Here is a 17,557-nt window from a genome sequence, read left to right on the forward strand (position 1 = left end):
AAGAGCACCGACGTCAGTCAAATGCATGAAACAATACATAATGTGAAAAAGAACTTGCATAAGTAACTTATTTAAATAACGTCAATCGAGTTTATAAAATGTAATTTTACAACTTATTTCACGTATATATTTGGATTAGTCCAGTAAATCTTAGACAGCAAAAATGTATCAGTAACTTAACTCCCACATGCTTTACACTTAATCTTACCCTACTCTGTCTATCTCCAGGTGATCCTCTAGTCGTCCAAATGGACTCGGAGAAGCAGGACAACGTGGAAGTAGCTCTACTGGGTGGAGAAGGCTCCCCCAAGAGATACGCAACATCGGAACTCACACAATTCTGGGTCGTGCTCAAGAGAACGCTGTTGTTCAGCAGAAGAGATTGGGTGAGCTATTGTGTTCTCGAACAATGTTTGTTGATCTGTTGCTGTTTATTTAATTAACAATGCATTATAAAGGTTATTTGTGTTAAAGGTTTAGTGACTCAGTTGTTGATGCTATGCGTAATGCGGTATGTCAAAAGTCCTTTTATTGATTTTTGGTATTTCGATAATTTTGATAATGTTGAATTACCGTAGTTCCCTCAGTTTCAAATCTGGCTTTGACACTTAATCATGAGTTCAAGCAGTAGTAACAAATTAAATATATTTCTGAAGTAATGTATGGACTCCATTAAAAATATATTTGTATAAATATTATCTTGATAGGTACATTTGTCACTTTGTCTTAACCCGTTACCTATTACTAGTTATAAATAACATTTCAAAAGAAACAAAAAGTATACATTCTTAGGGCAACGACCGTAGACCGTAACTTTGTATAGAGTAACGGTTTCAAAGCGCATGAACTAACAATTTTGAAACATTCATCTGTTTTTTGTTGGAACGTACCTTAAATAATTTTTGCAAACATTAGCATTAATACTTATATTTAGGTCACATTTGCATTTAAAGTAGAACGTTTTATTTCAAGACCACATAAATATATACCTTGTCTTCCTTATATTAAGTATTACACTACATAGTCTCAAGTAATACTAAAGTAAAGTAGGTCATCTTTAAAGATATTTTCTTGACAGTTATTTGCGTGACCTTTAATATCTGTGACACAGTGTATAAATACGTAAATGCAAGAGAACGTTGGAGAACATTGCAACAAATTACCTTCTCTGATGATACATACTGGGGCAAAAAATATTTAGGACCTGCCAAAACGTGAAACAGGGCTTAATCTTGATTGGTAGTAGCTAGCAATAGCAGCTTATAAGATGCAGATGTTAAACAAAGACAAGTACAAATAAAAAGAAGCATCGTATTACAGGATGAAAATAATATGATCTTTTATTCAATCAGACTTCATTTAATCTGTTAAGTTTTATTACGTTGCCGTTTTTATTGTTGGGAATCAACGTCACACATTTTTTTGTCGATCATACGTCGTTTGGTATTTAAAAACTTAGACGTTAGTAACAATATAAAAACATAGTAGCAAAAAGTAGGACCCGCCCAAAAAGTGTCATTTTTACATATTTATTTTGAGGAAATTCCCGATAAGCTAGCAGGCTGAAATTTTCAGGATAACTTCAAACCCGATGACAATGCAATTTACAAATATAAAAACGACCAATTTTGGTAGTTTTAATAGATTGACAATTAAAAACGTGGGTATTTAGATTTCTTTTAATCTATTATTTTTTTACTAATTGCACCCTCTCCCCCAGACCCTCATGTACCTGCGTCTGTTCGCGCACATCCTGGTGGGTTTCCTGATCGGCGCGCTGTACTACGACATCGGTGACGACGGCTCCAAAGTGCTCTCCAACCTCGGTTTCCTCTTCTTCAACATGCTGTTCCTTATGTACACGTCTATGACCATCACTATTCTCAGTTGTGAGTATACATTTTTATTTATATTTCATGATAAGGATGTTAATTCTGAAAGGATTCCTCGGCCCAAGGAAAGCTGACGATAAGGATATACAAGGCTATAGTTCGTTTATACTCCTCTGTTTACTGCTAGGCATTAAGTTTGGTGCGACTTAGGTGTCTGACCAGCTTAATTTTTTTATGACTCTGTGACCCCATAGAAGGACGCATTAGCATGCATGCCACAACTTTACTTAATGAGTAGGTAGTTAAGTTGCAAATTTATACTCGGTTTGCCCAATAATTATTTAAATTTTAACTAAACTCATTGATAACTTCCTGATTCCTCAATGACTTAAGAATCAAGTAAATTATCGTTGTGTTCAAAACTGGATTTGAACCAATCATTGCGATTAATGATAGCGTTTAAACATTAATCTATCTCATGACATGGAGAAGGCCGATATTTTCACGTGTTTCAACATCAGTATACAAAGTGTTGTTTTTTACTTTAGACAAACAAATATTTGCGCAAAATGAAAACTACTAAAGCAACCACGATTTGCAGACGTTATCCCTAAAAAGCATTATATATAGTTTCCCAGTGTCCCTTCCACAGTGGCAAGACTGGCAAGCCTTACCGTAACACCTCATAGCAAGCGCTATTTATAACATAATTAACGGCTATAAAATATGTAATAAGTGATGTAATAAAAATTAATGGCTTCCAGTTCCCCTTGAGATGCCTGTGCTGGTGAAAGAACACTTTAATCGGTGGTACTCGTTGCGGTCTTACTATTTGGCAATCACCGTCTCTGACATACCGTTCCAGGTAATTATGAGTTTATTATTACAACTGTGTTAATTAGCTTGTTAACTAGAGAACTAGTAACAATATTAATTTATGCTTGTGGCTCGGAAAAGTATCTCTATTTGTCTCTCGCTCTGTAAAAATTACTGTAAAAAGTAGCCATTGTCTTTGCATATGCTTTACGATTTGCTTACCCAATACCCAATAACGAGTCTTAATCAAAATCTGTTGAGTGCCTAAGTCTTACAAGACATTAAGAGTTCCTTTTTTAAACAAAAAGTGCAACAGACAGACAAAGTCTTTACATTTGGCGGTTTTGATGCCTCAAACTAGCCAAGTTTTACTAGGAACTTACATTAGATTAGTCAACTAATGTGTACAAAATCAATATGCAAAATTCTTACCCCCATGTTTGTCTTCCAGGCGATATTCTGCATAATATACGTGGTGATAGTGTACCTGCTGACGTCACAGCCGCCGGTGTGGTTCCGGTTCGCGATGTTCCTGTCGTCGTGTTTGCTCATCTCCTTCGTGGCGCAGAGCGTGGGGCTGGTGGTCGGAGCTGCTATGAATGTCCAGGTTAATATTGTTGCGATTACTTTATTATATAGTTGCATCAAATCATTTGTGTTCATAAGTCGTGGTACATACAGTTCCTGAGGTGCGGTTATTCGACTATGTGAATAAAGGATTCTATATGCAGCAAACGCTTACACTACTCATTGATTAAAGTTAAATAAATTTTTTTTCCTATTGATCTTTTAGATGAGTTTATACTCAATCATTAAGATTTTTAGTTACTCGCTGTTAGATATTCATATTATAATGTGACTGACTTCCATGCGTACTTCATTATAGATTTTAAATTTTTAACTCATTTTACTGACCCAGATAATTATAATACATAAATAATGACTGTACTCAATTGTGATCCTATTCCAGAACGGCGTGTTCCTGGCGCCCGTGATGTCGGTCCCGTTCCTGCTGTTCAGCGGTTTCTTCGTGTCGTTCAACGCGATCCCGGTGTACCTGCGCTGGATCACGTACCTGTCCTACATCCGCTACGGGTTCGAGGGCACCGCGCTCGCCACATACTCCTTCGACAGGCCCAAGCTTAAGTGTCACCAGGTACATAACGTTTACTATGATCCTAATAACCTAGTATGTACTAAAATACTTTCAATTTATACTAACTAGAGTTGAAACGAGAATATTCATCTTTCGGTCAACAGTGCTGTGTGGTGCAAGGTTTACTTTATTATACTAACTTTTAGTTTTCCGTTTTGATGTTTTTCAATTATATGCTGGTATGAGTCAGCTATAACTTTTAATATAACTAAGCACTTTGACATGTTTTCAATGGTATCCTTTACGACTTTTACGACTATAGCCATATTATCGTTATTGTAATCATGATTTCTTCCCCCGCAGACGTACTGCCACTTCAAGAACCCCGAGACAACCCTGGAGGAGCTGGACATGCTGAACGCGGACTTCACGCTGGACATCGCGGCGCTGTGCCTCATCTTCCTCGTGCTAAGGATCTCCGCCTTCCTGTTCCTGCGCTGGAAGCTCAAGTCCACCAGATAAGCAACAACAACCTTATCATACATGTATTTAGGGTAGAATACCAAACGACAATCTAATTTAAGGTAGGGTTGTCACTTTGTCCTACAACGAACCATGTTTGAAAAAACTTGGTCGACTTCTTATGGTGCAAGATTGAGTAACACGTAATTGATACAAAATCAAACTTATACCAAAGGTGTCTTACTAATGACTATTATAAAACTTCAATGCTCAATCAATATTTGCGTTATTACCTCGAGAACACAGAAGTTGATACGCTAAGACAAAGTAACAATCTGTAGTTAATTATGTTTACGCAGTTATTGTGATAAAAACATGTTAGATTTCGAATATGTTATGAAATATGGTATCGTTTCCACAAGTTTATAAAGAGGTACGGCATGAAGTTAGCGTCCTATTATATTTAGACAGATACGGTTTATAATGCAACAAGTAGAAAGGTAAAATAACGCCTACATTAATGTTTATGATGAAAGTTGTGCTCGATAATCAGCAAGTGTCACCCCTATTACATGAGCCCATAATTAATATCGACTGTTAAAGTAGGTTTAATAAAATATTATTAAAATTATGTTAGTATTTTATATTCATGACAATTAAATATGACGAAGTGCCTCACAACTCCAAGGCCCCATTATAATCAATTTCCTATTAATAGGCCTTTGATGTTTATCGAACACGAAATGTGATAGTTGTGTGTGATAAATGAAGGAAATTGTTCAGCAAAATAAATATAAAATACAGATAATTAAAAGGGTAACGATGTATGTAATATAATATAATATAAATAAATTAAGGATTACTCTGTGGCCTTTATATATTATGATTACAATATATTATCCATCCAATTTCAATTTTATGCAGTTTATTTACCTGTTAACGAGATCTGATACCATCCAAAATAAGCCAAGGGTATGAAACATACTGTAATTCAAATTGCTCAGAAATTATTCTTCTTGCCTTACCGGCTTGCCGTTAAATTTATATCAAAGATAGACTTAATTTTCGAAGCTTGGTCAACGGTAATTTATGTAACGATAAGAATATACTGTGACAATAAAAAATAACTGTTTGACTGAAAACTTTTTATATGAATTTATGGTTTTGATGTATGGATCTATTTTCTCTACTCTTTTTCTTTTTACGCAGCTTCTTTTCTCCATCTCATGGAGGTCAAAAAGACGAGATAAAATTATAAACAACCTTTTGAGTGTGTAAACATACAAACAATTTCTAGTAACGAACGCTCGAAACGCACAACGACAGCCATCATACGTTGACGTTGTATTGCCAACGTCAGGTACCTCAGTCAAAGTTTGTTTATGAATTTAATCTCATCTTGTCGACCTTACTTGAGTTATGTAAATTACCGATACCAAGCCATTAGTTAAGACTTACGCATTCAGGGATCATGGTAATATTCATTGTACTTAGAGATGTAATTATTTAGATAAATATTGTGGTCCAATTAATTATTGATACGGTTAGATGTAATGGTTATAGAAATGTATGATGTTTTGTACCTATCTATTTTTTTTAAATAAATGGTTTATAAAGATCATTTTGTTTATATTTATTTTGTATTCTTAGTTTGTAAGTATGTATTAGTTTGCTGTATATAGATAGTTATCATTATAGTGTAGTTGTTAGAAGTAACAGGAACAGTACGCCAAGCCATATTAGATCTGATTCAAGCGTGACCTATTTTAAAGTGTTTCGTAATGTGACCCTGCAAATTTCCCATTGTTTTAGGCAAACACTTCTTCCCAAATAAAGAGATTGAGCATTATCAGGTTGGCTAAAGGTTTCCGGATCACACGGGACAAGATTTTTCGTTCAAGATCGTTCTCCGTTCGTCATAGGTGTTCTGGAATTATTAAAAAGGTACATAGACATTTTTAATAGTCACATAATTGATGCTAATTTATTAATTTCGCAAACAGAGCCTAACCTTTATTACACCACATGGCCTTGAAACAATTATTAACAAGAAGTTATGTGTTGAAAAACGAGATTTGCAAGTAAGCTAGACAAACATTCACTTTTTTTTATAAAAAATCTAGTTTAAAGTCCAAGTTTTATCAACTTTTATTAACATAATGAATGATAAACTAGTCGCCAATATTCCAAAAGGTAAATAAAAGATCTAAAATCTCGTTATAATCGCCAGACAAAAAATAATATAACATAAAACCAAAAAATTAACCAGGTGCAAAACTGAGCTGCTAAACACACAATTCGATCATTTTTTTACATCAGATGATTTTTTTCTTGCGGTTATATGTATAGGTTGCGGTTTTATGTGGTACCTATATGTATTTTTCTGTAGGTAATACCCACAAAGGTAGTTAGTACCTAGCCTATGCTAAGTAATAGCTGCTTGTTATCACCTTAATCAGATACGCCTGCGTACGCATCCGGGATGTTGTGTTACCGTAGGAGGCGCTCAACCGAACAATAATATTGGCACATATTAATGGACGGTGTCTAACCGAGTGTGACGTAATACTATCATCGATCATGCTGAGGTTTTAGTGAATCATTTATAGCCATTTGAAAGCTACCACAGAAATATTAAAACTACTGGACGAGTCTGCGATCGCCGTAAACCAGCGCCTGCCTTCATAATTAAGCTTTGCACCAAATGGGGTACCTGACACCTAAGGGTAGTTGAATTCGCAAAGATTGAGCAGCGTACTTCAATCTTTAGTTAAACACAGCTGCTGAACTTAACAGTTACCTAAACAGTTGATAAAGCTAAAGAGATGGCCTTTAACCAAATGTGTGAAGTGTAATTCTTATTATTAGAGACTACAAAAATATTTAAAGGTCAATTAATAAAACAAATGATAATTATCGAGGGATGAAATAGCAAACTTTAATAATAGTGAAATATCGACGCTAACATCTGCGGCAAGCATAAATATCAAAAGTGAAAACAACCTATGACCAAACAAACCATAAAACAATTATCCTTGTAGGTAATCCGGATCAGAGTTTTCACGCTTTACATAACCACTCGTAAAATGTTTATTGCTAAAGACATAATGACATGTGTTCACTTAAGTTTTCCCTTTTGTCTCATCAGTAAGCTTAAACAGTAGGGATTAAGAAAATTAATGTGAGTTCTCAGGATTGAAATGTATGTCAAACACTTTCTGACGCTTAGCACGTATTCGTAAGGGCCAGTGTCCAGAGGATAGACAGCTACAGAATGTTTATGTTCTAATTATTTCCAGTATTAACGAACTTGTCTTTCCTGACGTCATATTTGTCGGTAAGATCCATGACCATCAGAGGCAACTTTTTATACGACTATAAAACAACCATGTATTAAAGAATAAGATAGTTCGATGTTAAGTAATTAAAACAACAACAAAAACTTGGAAACGCCAGTATGAAAACAAAACAATTTAGATAATCGAACATTTTTAAAGTATTTTCGTAACTAATAGCTATTCACATAATTCGTATTCTAATAACTGTATAAAAATTGTGCTTATTAAATTGTTGTAACGTGACTGTACCTCCTCCTTTAAACCTATTAGGTGTACAAAGTGTTTATTTGTTTCATTTTCATTCCTAGAAAACTTATGTTTTTGATGTACTGTGCCTATTTATTTATTTATTTATTTATTAATTAAAGGCACACCAACAACATATTTACAAATATTATGTATACAATTATTATATTTTTCTCCCTGCAGTGTAAATATGTCACTTACAGGTGTACACACCATTCATATAATAGTTCACATTTTTATTACAATATTATTTTTATATAATATACATTAAATAACATTGATGAAGATTAATTTTAATTTTGATGAATACATTATTATTAAACAGTAAATATATTAAATTAAATTAAAAAAAAAAATTATCACACAAAAATTTAAAAAAAAAAATTAGATTAAATAAGTTTGAAAAATAAATAATGAGAGTCACAATTTTGGAATTTTTGAAATTTCTTGAAAATTTTACGTTTTAACATAAGAAAGTTATAGTCGTCTATTGAAAGTGATAAAAATTATTTCTCATTGTGACATATAATTTCTAAAATAAATATCGCTACAGAGATACCGTATCCAATTCCATAAACCCGCCACGGAATAAGCAGACTCCCTCGAAATTCTTTAGCCTGGAAAATGTGTTTCAGCCTTTGGAGGTAGTACATATCCTTGAGAATCTTAGCTACGATACCGTTTTCTCTTAATTGAAATGCTTGGCAACGTAAAGTGTGTAGTATAGGGAATCCCTTGTCTACATAAGTAGCGTAAATCACTTTAGAATATGGCTTCGGTAACGACATTATCCTAGGTCGACCGTACTGATCGTAAAACTTTTCTTTGTGATATGAATATGCTCCGTACTGCATGATAGTGTATAAATTATCAGATTCCATGACTGACTTGACGCTGTCTAACAAATCGCTACATTCAGCACTGCCAAAAAACTCATCATTCGATTGTATGGATTCTATGTAATATACTCCCATAACTTTACTAAAACAGGGTTTGAGTTTGTACTTTGCTATGTCTTCTTCTGTCGAAATTTGAAAGTCTTCGAGGGGATTAGTTGTAAGACTAACGAGACTGGACTGGTAGAATGTACTCATAAAATACGAGAACCACACCCACAGTATTAAAACATATTTCACGCTCTGTCGACTTCGAACATTCCGTCCGTGTAATATTAAAGATTCTAATACCCAGAACACCACATATGTCTTGTCTTTCGGGCGAAGTAGTAATATTAACAGGACAGAATAAAGTAAGATACAAAGAATTAAGAGTGCCCAGATTGTTAAATTGAATTCTAGATAAAGGTATTTCCAATCCGGCATGAAGGAGGCTCGCTTAACAATAAATCTTATCTCGTCGATGTAACCAAGATGACCATCAATAAAGCTAAATGCCAGCGCACGAGACGGTATCAGTAGCATTCCACCTATAACAGCATCAACTTCGTGATCTTGTAGTTTTTTCAATGTTCCGGTAGCCCTCATGTCCGAAGATACGGTAGAAATGTTTTCAGAATCGTAATCGTCCAAAATATTGACTTTGAATCCTTGTGTTTCACCCATAAGCCGTAATAAGTACGGCTCTAGTCCTTTTGCAAGTTCGGACGAAATATTGTTTGAATCTCTAGAATACACAATAGTAAATGGTGGCCAGTGTGATATCACAACATCTAGAGTGCAGTTTCGTAGTCCTGTAACAGCCTTTTCTGGGTACAGATCTAGTGAGTGGGCGTGGGAACATTTACCATAATTTATAACTGTGTCATAACGTTTGCCGCAGTTGTAGTTATCGTAAGGATTGTATGTATACAGGAGAGGGTCTTCGGTAGATTTAACAACTACCACGTTGATGACCTGCCATCTCAGTAAGGTGTCGAAGATCACGTTAAGTTCTGTTTCCTTCAGCTCCTCTACAAGAATCAAGAATCGGGCCAACGGATTCCATGCTGATTCGCGAGTTAACTTTTTGAAATTTTTAGCGAAATGAGATGCGTTATAGGCTGATATAAGGTAAGCTTCGTGTGGTATGATCAGCTTTATCGGTGCCTGTCGCGATACCATGGTTATAATATTAGCGTTGTTAATAGCTTGCAAGAGTTCCCTGTCGTCAACGTTATTCCCCACATGCGTTATAACGCTCCCTTCTGTGAAATACTTATGGATGATACTTGTTACACATTGAAAAATGTTTTCATTATATGTCGTTGTGGGTAAGATTTTGAAACAATTTCCACTGTGGTATAAAACAAATGTTATAAGATACACGACCAACATTTTGTAAAGTAGGTACTTCACTGAAAGTCTCTAGTATCTAAATCAAGAAGACATTACATTGATATAACTCATCGCTTATCTGGGCGTTGACAAGGCGTCAGAAATGATGATTCGTTCTATGTTATTACCGTAACGGTAGGTGATATCTAACAATTACGTGCCATAATTAGCGATTATTAGTACCACCATACAATGTCATGATTATCTACGTAGTAAATAAAACAAGGTCTTTATGAATAATTTATATTTCACACTATTTAACTACATGCACACCGTAACTTGAAATGTATAATTTTTACATTTGTATTTTTATTCGTAATCCGTACTAATCAAAGAAAAAAATCTTTAACCTGGTAATAAGTTACATATTAAATAGTAAAAACTTAAATTTAAGTGTATGTATTAAAATAATTAAGTGTAATTATCAAATTCATCGTGCACCTTATGATTAAGTGGTCAACACTATGAAATATTCATACGGGGTAAACCGCGTTCACTTTCAGATGTAGTGAGGTATCGAGCCCCTTGGAGCAGATAAAGCAGGCTAAGCTGAAGCTTTGGTCTAATTTATGATACACAATGTGTTTCTTTGGCAATCGTGAAGTATTTATGTTTAATTATAAAAAATATCTCGTTATTTTGAATTCGACACTAAAATGAGCTTTGGTGGTTACAAGGGCTAAGGTGTTACGACTGCAATTGTATACGGCACTTTGGCCAAACATTTTTAGGTACAAGCTCCAATATAAAAGTAATAGCAGAAATTGCGCAACCAATAACATACACACGCCAGGGAAGACTGAACCTTACTTCAAATTGTTTCTGAGAAAATCGTTGTTTTAGGGAACGTTTAAAATATAGATCGCTAAGGCTCTTATCTGCTAAGCCACTTTCTCTCATTCTCCTGGCATTTAATCGAAGACTCTTTGAGATTGGAAAGCCTTTATAAAAATAGAAACAAAAGAGAAATCTGGCATAAGGCTTCTCAAAAGGGTAAATTAAAGATTCTCCCCATTTATTGTTAAAACTTTTCATGTTGTATAAATAGACATAGTTTGGTACCATCGTGTAAAACCCTTTAGTTTTAGTTATAGTCTGCATTGCTTCCGCAGTTGTATGACACCCTTTTCTCTGAGGTGGGAATGAACTACCATTAGTAACAGATTCAGACATCAAAAAATTTCGAAGCGCAAGACTAAAACAGGGCTCATATCGATATTCCACTAAATCTTTATCATCTGCGACTTGGTACTCTTTACTTGGGTCTGTCGTAAGGCTGACGAGACTCGACTGATAGAAAGTATTAATAAGATATGCAAACCAAATCCACACGAGTAGAAGGCATTTAACTAATGTTCGACTGCGGATATGTCGTCCATGAGATAGCAAGTTGTCAAGCAGGTCCAGTATTAATTGACCTTTGTCCATATCACGAAAAACGTATATCAGAATCATAGTATAGACAATAAGGGTTAAGAACAACAACATCCAAACCGTTATATCAAACTCTATGTAGACGCTCTTCCAAATTGGTATTAAGGATGCAGTCTTTACTATAATTCTTATTTCGTTATTGTAGTCATGATAGCCACCGAGGTAACTAAAAGCGGCCGCTCTTGCTGCTACCATCATCATGCCTCCTACTATGACATGAGTCTCATTATTCTGAAGCATATTCATAGGACCTATCGCAGTCATATTAGGTGCAACTGTAGAAAATATATCGCCATTGTAATTATAGTTCATTATAAAATTAATCTGTTCTTTTTCCATTAACACTTTGAAAATATATGCTTCTGTTCCCAACAAATTTTCCCCTTCTGTTCTTGCGGGGTCGATACTAAAAGGTGGTCTATGACTCAACGATGCTAAGAATGTGCAGTTTTTTAGCCGAGCGCCTATTTTTTCTGGATACAAATTCATTTCGGTTTGCGAGCAAATGCCATAGCTGATGATATCGCTGTAATATTTGCCACAAGCATGGTTGTCGAATGGGTTGTAGGCGTAGAGGTGAGCGTCGGCTGTTCCATTGACTATTACCACATTATTGACATGATGGTTTAGTAACACGTCGAATGCGTTGCGAAGGTCACTCTCAGACAGCGAACGGATGACGATCAGGACCCTTGTGTATGGGTTCCACATTGGATCCATTAGTAGATACTTGAAGTGTTTTGCGAAAGCGGTTACGTCTCGTGAAGTCATTAGGTATCCTTGATTTGGTAGATGAGGCTGGAATGTCGAACGTCGGGATACTAGTGAAAATTTAGATGACGAGTAAATATTTTTTAGAAGTTCGTCATCATCACTTTCCATTTCTACATAAGTTAATTTTCCTTCAGAAAAATATAGTTTGAGTATGTTAGTGACACACTGAACTAGCGAATGTTCGTTATCAAATTGACGTGTTTCCATAATGTTTTCACATTGTCCCGATACGTACAGCACGGACACCAGAAAACACGCGAACCACATTTTGCAGCAATGAATCGACTGTGATTGCTTTTAGTGTCAATTTATTATTATCACGTGCTTCTAAACTAATAAACTTTCATATTTTATGAATTTTTTACATTTATTATTTTTGATTTCATATTTTCTAAATTTATAATGTACGATAAGTTGCACTTTTTTCCCTTACTTTCGATGGCAGAGAAGAGATACTTTAGAAGACGTTACTGGACTACTACTAGTAATAAAATATGATGAATGTAATTGTGAATAAATTGTATTGACTTAACACTCATTTTAATACAATTCTTCATGGTTATAATCATTTCAGAGCACATCAACATACTGATATCCATAATGTATTTATTACAAGCCCGTAAGGTTGAAATTCCTAATATTAAATTGTGCACGTCGAAAATGATCTTGCCTTAAAGTATATATCTAAAAGCATTAGATAACATAAATCATCTTGTTCAAATATAAGAATCGAACTTATTTTATTATATTATTATATCAATGTCTGTTTAAACATAAAATGGTAGTGGTATAAACAAACAAAACTCAATTTAATGTTAAGGTTTGATGACAAAATAGCGTGTTACCTTTGCTTCAACATTACTCAGTCGTTTGACAAAAATGCATACATTCTATTTAAGTATCAATACTTGTAATCACACATGTGAGGTACCTCATATTCTTCATTCATTCAAACATATAAGTGTGTGCTCTTATGGACTAACATCTACAAGTAAATTGTAGTAACTGTATACACATACTGTACTAGTTGATCCGGATAAGTTGGTACCGCCTAAGAGTCGTTGATCATAAAAAGACCTTTTGAATTGAATCAAACTGCACACGGTGGGCAAATTTGATTGAAATAGGTAGGAAGTGAAGAGCATTCGCCTTCTGCCGCGAAGCAGTCAGCAAGTTCTTTGCAGCCCATTGGGTCTAATGCCTGCTGGGACAGCGGGATTGTCCGTGGAACCAACACACGATGGACAAAGGAAGGAACATAGGGTTTTAGTCAGAAAAGTGTGGCACTCCCTGTCGCTCAACCCAAGACGTAAGGAGACACTTGGAGACTATCCATCCGAAAAAAGGGTTATTTTTTAAAGGCTAGTAAGTCTTAACAATACAATCATAAGAACGTATAAAAATATGTATTCATTATAAACGTCAACTTTATTACCGACATTATACATATAACAAACATTTTAAAGTGTTACAAATAGTTTTGATCAATAAACACACTATTAGGACGTTGCCTAAGCCGCCTATAACAATTTACCTCCGTTCCTAATTCCGTATATTCATATGAAGATTTTGTTTATAGGAACACAAAGTTTCAAGAATCATGTTGTTATTTAAGTAATCTTATTAGTATTAATGACAGCCTAAACTCGATAATATGTTGCATAAACTAATTTAATGATGAATATGATTGTAGCCAGTATGCAACCTAAAAAGGTTTTGAGTGCAAGCTCGAGTGCTTAAATATATTTTTTTAAACTCAAAACTTAATTGATCCTTTACAAAATTTGGTATAAACAATTTCAACTATGAATGTGATAGTGGCCAGTATGCATCCGGTACCATAAATATACCATGGAATTACAATCACATATTGGAACTCCTCCGCTTGATATTTATATTTAATTTTTAAGGCATACTGTTGATCAGTTATACTTTTCTTTACAAGTCCGGTTTCGTGAAGACTATTAACGACTTTCATCATATTTTTTGTAATAGGAAACCCTTTATAAAAATAAATCCCCAGGATGACTTTAGAGAATGGTTTCTCAAAGGGATATAGTTGTGAACGATCGTATTTGTCATAGTAAAGTCTTTTGTAGAAATTATAGATGGTTCTTTGGCAAAGCGTGTATAATTCAAAAGAATTGCTTATTCTCTTAAATAAACTCATATTAGTGCAATCTGGCATACTCTGTATTATTGTTTCATTATATTCAGAGTTTAATTGAGTGATTATTGCATTACTTATACACGGCTTTATGTTGTAGTTCACTAAATCATTTTCATTTTTTATCTGGTATTCGTCCACTGGATGAGTAGTAAAGCTATAAAGGATAGATTGATAAAAACCATTCATAAGAAAGCCGAACCATATCCATATCAAAAATAAAGTTTGTGCCTTCCGACCTCGAGGGATTTTACACCCGTGGCCGACAATACATACTAATAACTTAAGTGCTATACTCGTTACATCTTTGGCTCCAATAAATCTTGTCATCATTATGCCATACATTAAATAGCATGTTATTAACAGTAACCATACCGAAGGCTGAAACACCAAGAAGAGGACTTTCCAAGCAGGAACATTTTCAGATCTTTTTACTAGAAATAGAATTTCATCGTTCACGTCTAAATAACCAGTAATAAAAGTAAAGGCTTCTATTCGAGATAATACTACCATTGCACTGCCGAACATGACATCAGCTTCACCTTTATTAAGTTTATCCAATGGACCATCTATTTCTAAGTCAGGTGTGATAGTCGTATAGATTTCGAAGTCAAAGTCGTAAGTGTAATTTACTTTTATTTCTTCTGGTTCTGTGATTAATTGTAATGCATACTGTTCGGCTCCCATTTTAGTTCCTTTTTTGACACGAGCAGGGTTTATAGCGAATGGTGGTCGATGTGGCACGGATGCTCGCAGGGTACAGTTCCGTAATCCTGTCACCAGTTTATTTGGAAACAAATTGGTATCAGTTTGTAAACACGGCCCGAGAGCTTCGACATGTTTGTAGTTCCTGCCACAACCGTAGTGGTCGAAAGGATTGTACGTGTAGAGGAGCGCGTCGTCTGTGCCGTTTACTACGACTACGTTTATCACATGTTGTTTTAAGAGCACGTCGAAAATAGTTTTGAGTTCAATTTGTTTCAGTGATTTGATGACAATCAAGATTCGTGCAGATGGGTTCCACTTGAAATCTCTGAGCATATCCTTAAAACCAGTACAGAAGGCTTCCACGGTCCGTGCAGCTATAAGGTATCCACTGTAACTTACTGGTAACCGAGCTGTCGGCAGTCTTAACACAAGCGGCACTGTAGCTGTAGAGTGGAGACCTCTCAACAGCTCGTCATCATCAGGGTTCATGTCAACATATGCAACACTTGATCCTATCGAGAAGTATTCCTCGACGGTAGAGGTTATGCATTTTATTAAATTCTGATGTCCGGGTTGGTTTCTTCCAATTGTTATATTTGCACATTTACAATTCAAGAATAATAAAGCAAATAGTACAAGTAGTACCACCATGTTAAAATGAGGTCACCATTTCTTGGTGTTTAATTTCTAATGGAAGGTTTGTTGTTACGTTACGGGATATATGGTAACAGGTCATTAGTAGAGCAATAAAAGATGATTCATCCTAATGGACATTATTCTTTGTATATATTGTAAGCGCATTGTTTAAGTTATTACTATAGATTTATATCACTTTTTTTTTACTTTTCTTTGATTGACGCTTAATAAATGAAGAGACGGCGACTTCATTTATTAAGCGTCAATCAAAACAAAGCGCCTTTTAGTAGGTGGGTTATCAACCATTTTTTCCTGATAAACCTTTAGTAAATGATGAGAGCAGCTATGTGATCCAGGAATGTTTGCAAGTTTAGGGAATTGTAATTAAGTTTTTTTAATTGGACTTTGTAAATATTCAAAACAAATGGTTTTTAGTACAATCTTAGAAAAATACTAGGCAAGGATTAGTACGATACGCGCACTGAAAGTTCCATACCATAAAAAAATGGTGGTAATATTTGCAACTCTAGTTTCACAATCAGGTGGTGGTTTTCCATTGTAACTGTACATATCTATACCAATATTATAAAGAAGTAAAGTTTGTGTGTTTGTTAAATTGTAAGGGGTAATCTTGGGATCTACTGACCGATTTTAAAAATTCTATCACCAATAGAAAACCACATTATTGCTGAGTGTCATAGGCTATATAAAAAAAAAAACGAAAAATAAAAAAGCTTTTACGAGATAATCCGTTTTGCAAAGTGAATCGGAGAAAAAAGCGTTTCTTACGAACGCTGCCTTAATTATGAAAGATATATTTTTGAGTTCTAGAGAAAAGATGTGGAGCTTGCAAATGCTTACAAAATAGTCAACGACAGCATATGTCTAACTTTTATATTTAAGTTACAAAAAGTTGTTTTTTAACATAAAATACATAGTTTAATTTTTATAATATTAATAAAAAAGAGTTACGGGATAATATAATCGTGGCGACCATTCTCACAGGGCCAGCAGTGGGACAACTGGCTTATATTCTGCGGATACCCATAATTCCCAATGATTTACCCATGCCGTTTAAATGGCTACAGTTTCCAGTGACGATCTCCTTTGCCCTCACTAATAACAAGTCCCAAATTCAAACATTCTATCTGGTAGGTATTGACCCAAGAAAGCCGTGTTTTTCCTCGGGTTGGAACTTCTGATAGACAATATATTTTGCCACGAAATGATAACATTACAACCAACATGTAGTTTACAGAGAAGTTTTGAACAATTAAAATTACCATAACCAAACTAACTGTTCCTGCGAATTGGTCTTTATGGAATTCGTTTATCACAAATCCGCAGTTTTTTTTTTCGGACAGAGTTACTTTCGAATTTTGTATTAACATGAAAATACAAACTATACCTACGTATAACCCTCCTTTTGGCAGTTAGAAATTAAAACATAACACCTTGTACTAAAAAAGAATTACAAACATTATGCCAACAAAGTGGGCACGGGTTAGCTAGATTGAGATAAAAAGCCATGTCTTTAATTGCGTAAATGTTCATAGCTACAAGGAATCGCAGGTTTTGCTTATTGCTGATTAATAATAATGTCTCCTTACGAATACAATCACCATTTCGATGGATTGAATGTATTAAATATCTGTTAGTCTCTAAGTAATGCACCACTGTGTTTTAGGATTAGGCATATGATTTATGTGGGTTCAGATGTTAGCATACCTATATCATTAGACTGAAAATTCATGCTTGTCAATCAAGGTTGATCA

The 17,557-nt window shown here is 34.8% G+C and overlaps 5 protein-coding genes across 6 annotated transcripts in view; 2 read left to right on the forward strand and 3 right to left on the reverse strand.

Moving 5' to 3' along the window:
• Nucleotides 1-5,825, forward strand: part of LOC113497233 (ATP-binding cassette sub-family G member 4) — a 28,433-nt gene extending 22,608 nt beyond the window's left edge. For both annotated transcript variants that reach the window (XM_026876693.1, XM_026876691.1), the window contains 6 exons: nt 229-386; nt 1,721-1,889; nt 2,597-2,697; nt 3,100-3,255; nt 3,619-3,804; nt 4,108-5,825. In XM_026876693.1, the coding sequence (XP_026732494.1) occupies nt 229-386; nt 1,721-1,889; nt 2,597-2,697; nt 3,100-3,255; nt 3,619-3,804; nt 4,108-4,266 (929 nt within the window). In that variant the 3' untranslated portion in view covers nt 4,267-5,825. The remainder of the gene's footprint in view (nt 1-228; nt 387-1,720; nt 1,890-2,596; nt 2,698-3,099; nt 3,256-3,618; nt 3,805-4,107) is intronic.
• Nucleotides 5,826-5,905: 80 nt separating this feature from the next.
• The window catches only part of LOC113497234 (ATP-binding cassette sub-family G member 1-like), a 68,889-nt gene continuing 57,237 nt past the window's right edge, over nt 5,906-17,557 (forward strand). Inside the window, exon 1 of the mRNA XM_026876695.1 lies at nt 5,906-6,150. The gene's annotated coding sequence lies outside the window, so the exon portion shown is untranslated. The remainder of the gene's footprint in view (nt 6,151-17,557) is intronic.
• On the reverse strand, nt 8,284-10,390 carry LOC113497236. The gene has a single exon (XM_026876697.1). It carries the CDS (start codon nt 10,061-10,063, stop codon nt 8,297-8,299), a length of 1,767 nt encoding a protein of 588 aa, XP_026732498.1. The 5' UTR covers nt 10,064-10,390; the 3' UTR covers nt 8,284-8,296.
• LOC113497235 lies at nt 10,444-12,626 on the reverse strand. Its single transcript, XM_026876696.1, has one exon. The coding sequence runs from the start codon at nt 12,536-12,538 to the stop codon at nt 10,751-10,753; it is 1,788 nt and encodes a 595-aa protein (XP_026732497.1). The 5' UTR covers nt 12,539-12,626; the 3' UTR covers nt 10,444-10,750.
• Nucleotides 14,561-15,935, reverse strand: LOC113497444. Its single transcript, XM_026876997.1, has 2 exons — nt 14,678-15,935; nt 14,561-14,595 (listed from the first exon to the last, which is right to left on the reverse strand). The coding sequence occupies exons 1-2, from the start codon at nt 15,795-15,797 to the stop codon at nt 14,561-14,563; spliced, it is 1,155 nt and encodes a 384-aa protein (XP_026732798.1). The 5' UTR covers nt 15,798-15,935.

This window comes from Trichoplusia ni, chromosome 9, assembly GCF_003590095.1.
Source record: "Trichoplusia ni isolate ovarian cell line Hi5 chromosome 9, tn1, whole genome shotgun sequence".
Taxonomy (NCBI): domain Eukaryota; kingdom Metazoa; phylum Arthropoda; class Insecta; order Lepidoptera; family Noctuidae; genus Trichoplusia; species Trichoplusia ni.